General features: G+C 44.2%; 1 protein-coding gene across 1 annotated transcript in view; it reads left to right on the plus strand.

Moving 5' to 3' along the window:
- BMPR2 (bone morphogenetic protein receptor type 2) overlaps positions 1 to 4,577 on the plus strand; it is a 186,391-nt gene that overhangs the window by 79,411 nt on the left and 102,403 nt on the right. Inside the window, exon 2 of the mRNA XM_019554216.1 lies at positions 3,003 to 3,176. Coding sequence (XP_019409761.1) covers positions 3,003 to 3,176 — 174 coding nt within the window. The remainder of the gene's footprint in view (positions 1 to 3,002; positions 3,177 to 4,577) is intronic.

Below are 4,577 nucleotides of genomic sequence, written 5' to 3' on the forward strand. Positions count from 1 at the left end.
GACCTGCTGCTAATGAACCTGTGTTGGTTGCCCCTAAGCATAATCTCCCCTGCTGGCCCTTCGTGGACATGCGCCAGGATAATTTTCTCAAAAAGCTTACCCTGAATAGAGGTAAGACTAACTGGCCTCTAGTTTCCCGGGTCCTCCTTCCTTCCTTTTTAAAAATGGGAACCACATTGGCCCTCTTCCAGTCTTCTGGCACCACACCAAACCACCATGAGTGCTCATAAAGCTGTGCCAGGGGTCCCACATTGACCTCAGCACTCTGGAGTGGAGTTCATCAGGACCAGCTGATTTAAATATGTCCCGTCCCTCCAGAAGTTCCCTGACTAGGTCCTCACTGACCCTAGGCCTGGGTGTGTGAAATTGTTAAATAGGTTAGCTTTGTCATCTGGTGTGATGACCAGATTTCCTAGTGTGTTTTGCCAGAGGTTCCACGTTACCCAGAACCTTCTTTTTGCCCCCTATGTATTTAAAGAAGGACTTCTTGTTGTCCTTGATCTGGGTAGCTAATCCCAGTTCTATCTCTGCCTTGGCCTTCCTGACCACCCCCCTGCAGTCCTGAGCAACCGAGGTATATTCCTCCCTGGTGATGGCCCCTCCCTTCCATTGGGTGTACACCTCCCTTTTAGCTAGGAGACGTTCCCATATGCTTTTGGTGAGGCATGGGGGCTTTTGTGCCCTCTTGCCCCATTTGATCCATGTTGGGATTACCTCCCTTTGGGCTTGGAGGATCGTCTCCTTAAGGAACGACCGCTCTTCCTGGACACCTGACTCCCCTCCCCTCCGGGACCTCAGTGCCTCCCCAACTATTCTCCTTACCTCATTGAAGTCTGCCCTCCTGAAGTCCAGGGCTGCTGCCTTGCTGCAGGGCTTTACCACCTTGTGCTGGATGGTGAATTCTAGCAGGCAATCATCACTGTCGCCCAGGTGGTCGAGCACCCTCAGCCCCTCACCAGGTCGTCACCTGTGGCCAGTACCAGCTCCAACAAGGCATCTCCCCTGGTGGGATTGTGGACCTCCTGGGTTAGATGAAGATCCTGCATTTGGGCTAGGAACCTATGTGAGCAGTCAGACCTGGCTGACTGCTCTTTCCAGTATGTGTCTGGAAAGTTCAGGTCACCCATGGTGACCACGTCCTTTGACCTAACTGCCTCTGTGAGCTGAATTAAGAATTCCTGGTCTAGCTCTTCCCCTTGGTTGGGTGGTGAACCCCACTGTTAAGTCCCTTGCCCCTCGACTCCCTCGTATTCTAACCCAGAGGCCTTCAGTGTGCCCCTTCTCTGACCTTGTGCTACTCATTGAGGATGTGCATTCTTCCTTGACATAGAGCGCCACACCCCCACCTCTCCTCCCTGTCCTATCCCTCCTGTACAGCTTATAGCCCTTGATATTCATCGCCCAGTCATATGTTGGGTCCCACCATGTTTCAGTGAGCCCCACTATGTCTGAGTTGGTGTCAGCTAGCAGGAGGGTAAATTCCTCCTGCTTGTTCCCCATACTATGAGAGTTCATGTAGAGGCATTTGAGGCCTCCTGAAGAGGTGTGTGCTGGCCCCCTAATCTTAGTACTGCCCAGGCCCCTGTTGCTTACCTGGGTATTTGTTCTGTTCATCTTTGGTCTAGGCTGGGCTGTTCTTGTGGGTGACGCTTGGTTTAGTGGTCCAAGGCTTCCTCTGCCTTCATCTTCCCCTTCCCAAAAGATGGCTTGTCAAGTTAACATTGCTTCGTCTTATAAGTAATTATTCACAGAAATTAAGGAACTGGGATTGCATTTGTATATGTAGCTGTGCAGTCAAAATTCTTACTGGAAAATTAACATTGTTAAGGAGTATAATAGGTAGTATTCACCTCGCCGTGCTTCAGTTTATGCATCAGTTTTCTTCTGCATCAGCACCAGCAAAGTCCTTCTTTAAAATCACTGTTCACAGCAAGTGGATGGATGTTTTTAAAAATGTATTCTTTAAAAACTAGAGCTAATTTAGATACTTTGCACTTTTTGCAATTATATATAGATCCTTATTAAATATATTTGTTTTCTTAGGAAACATGGATTTTAACTTAATAGAATGGCCTGTGCCTTTATGAAGAAAATATAAACAGAAAAATACAGGAGTTGTGTGAGAAACGTTTGATTTTGTAGTTATTTAAATATGAGTTTGTGAATTAATTTTTTTTTGGTTAAAGAAAATGTATCTTAGTATGGAAGGCTAATGATGATGATCTAAAATCAAAAGATAACTGGCAGAGGATCATAGCTATTAATTTTCACTCTCTCTGCTACTGAATTCGTAATTTTCCCTACTGGGAATCCCACAACGGAGAATTATACATGTGCTGCTGTTCTCATCTGCATTCACTGTTTCCCCTGAAGCATTGGTCAGAATCATGCTGTTACGCTTTGGTTAATGCTCATACTGGAATATATGTTGTGTGAAAGAGCAGGGATAGGTGTGATTCTGGAATAGAAGGAATAGGTCTTAATGGAACAGGTTTACAAAAGGGAGACACAGAAGACAAAACATAATCAGTGGGTGGTGCACATATAGTATTAACTGGGATGATAGATGAGTGTCTGCCAGGACTACCTGGTGCTGAAAGCTTCTGGAAATAATTCAGTGATCATGCACCTGGTCCCTGGTGAAACCATCTGGGAAGTGCATCATGTAGGCTAGAGAAGCATCACAACAGATATAAAGTGTGCTCTGAAATATTATCTGTGTTGTACCAGCACATTTCAGAAATATTTACATTATTTTTGAAGCATTCAGTGAAATTTTCTTCTGTTCTACTTGTATTAACCTTTGGGTAAACATTAGCTCTGCAGAATTATATATTAAAGAATGGATGTTTATATGCTAAGAACAAAATAGTGTGGGATGTTAGTTTTTGGAAGACCCTAAATCACCCCTTGTATGCTAAACCTTAAACTGAAGTTTACAAAGCCATTTATATCTAAACTTGGAAAATAATTTTCCTTTTTTTTTTTCCTTGACTTTTAAGCGGCCCAGAGTGAGGAGCGGTTATGTGCATTTAAAGACCCATATCAACAGGACCATGGAATCAGTGAGAGTCGGATCTCTCAGGAAAATGGCACTATTTTGTGTGTGAAAGGCAGCACTTGCTATGGACTTTGGGAAAAAACACGAGAAGGAGATATACATCTTGTAAAGCAAGGTGAGAAACATTTCACTAAGGTGTAGTGGTTTCTATAATCTCTCAGTCTTTAGCTAGTAGTAATCTGTTGCTTAGAAGATGTTAAATGCTGTAGCTAGGCCCTTTGCATGTACCATAAAATTACATTACTCTTGTTTTACCATCTGAAATTTACTATAAAACAATTATAAGAAGAGAGGGTTTCTTTTGAAAAAGGGTTTTGGAAAAGACTAGAGAACAAACACATTTTTATTGTACAGTTCAAGGAAAATTAACCACAAAACACCTTATGCAGCATATCAAAATGAAAAATGTTTTTCTGAGTATATTGCATGACATCTGCTAATATGATGATAAATCTGATAAAGAATAAACTAAACTTCTTATTTAAGATGAATTTTTATATAAACTAGCCAAGTTGGACTATTCAGGAAATTACAGAAGAATGTAACAGATGTCACAAGACTATATACAAATCCCAGTATCCTGCACCCATCTCTACCTCCAAACCTCATATTCATTCCCATGCATGTCAGTATTCAAAGCATGTCTCAAATGTTCCAATATGGAGGCAGGCAAAAAGTCTTTTTTAGCAAATACCAAAAATCTACTAGATTTCCCAGTTTAAGTATCTTTTTTGCCTTCTCCTGACTTAATAGGACAACTTTTCCATTATTAAAACTTCACAAACCTTTTTAAAACCAGTCAGTGATTGTAAGGGGTGTCACTTTTCTCTTGAAGGCTGTGTAACTGTAATTGCGGTAGCCACTAGAGCAGGGGTGGGCAAAATATGGCACATGCGTTGGATCCAACCCACTAGGCTATTCTATCGAGCCCTCCAGACCCCTCCAAAAAGCAATTATTACTGGCCCGCAGCTGCCTCTTTGGAAGCCAGCAGGAGGCATGGGCTTTCGGAGGTCGCATGTCATCGGACCAAGCAGGCTCTGTGCCTCCATCTCTGTGCGACTCCCAGCAATCCAAGTGGGAGCCCCATGTAGAGGCATGGAGTGCAATGGCACATGATTGGATAGTTGGTGAGTGGGGAGGGAAGCTCCTGCCTGCAATGCCAAGAGTTGCACATGGTGGCACAGAGCCCACCCAGCCTGATGTTGTGTGGGTGTGGGGTGTGTGTGGATGTGAGGTTTGTGCGGCATAGTTTCTAGGGTCGGAAGGGACGTGAGTAGATCATCTAGTCCGACCCCCCCCGCCATGGCAGGAAATAATACTGGGGTCAAATGACCCCAGCAAGATGTTCGTCCAACCTTCTCTTAAAAACCCCCAGGGTAGGAGCCACTGACTAGTTTATAACAGGCCACTAGATCCCCCCTCAGCCTTCTCTTGTGGAGGCTGAACAGGGTCAGGTCCCATAGCTTCTCCTCATATGGCCTGCCCTGCTGTCCCCTGATCATGCAAGTGGCCCTC

This window comes from Crocodylus porosus, unplaced genomic scaffold (assembly GCF_001723895.1).
Source record: "Crocodylus porosus isolate Cpor-Errol unplaced genomic scaffold, CroPor_comp1, whole genome shotgun sequence".
NCBI classification, from domain to species: Eukaryota; Metazoa; Chordata; order Crocodylia; family Crocodylidae; genus Crocodylus; species Crocodylus porosus.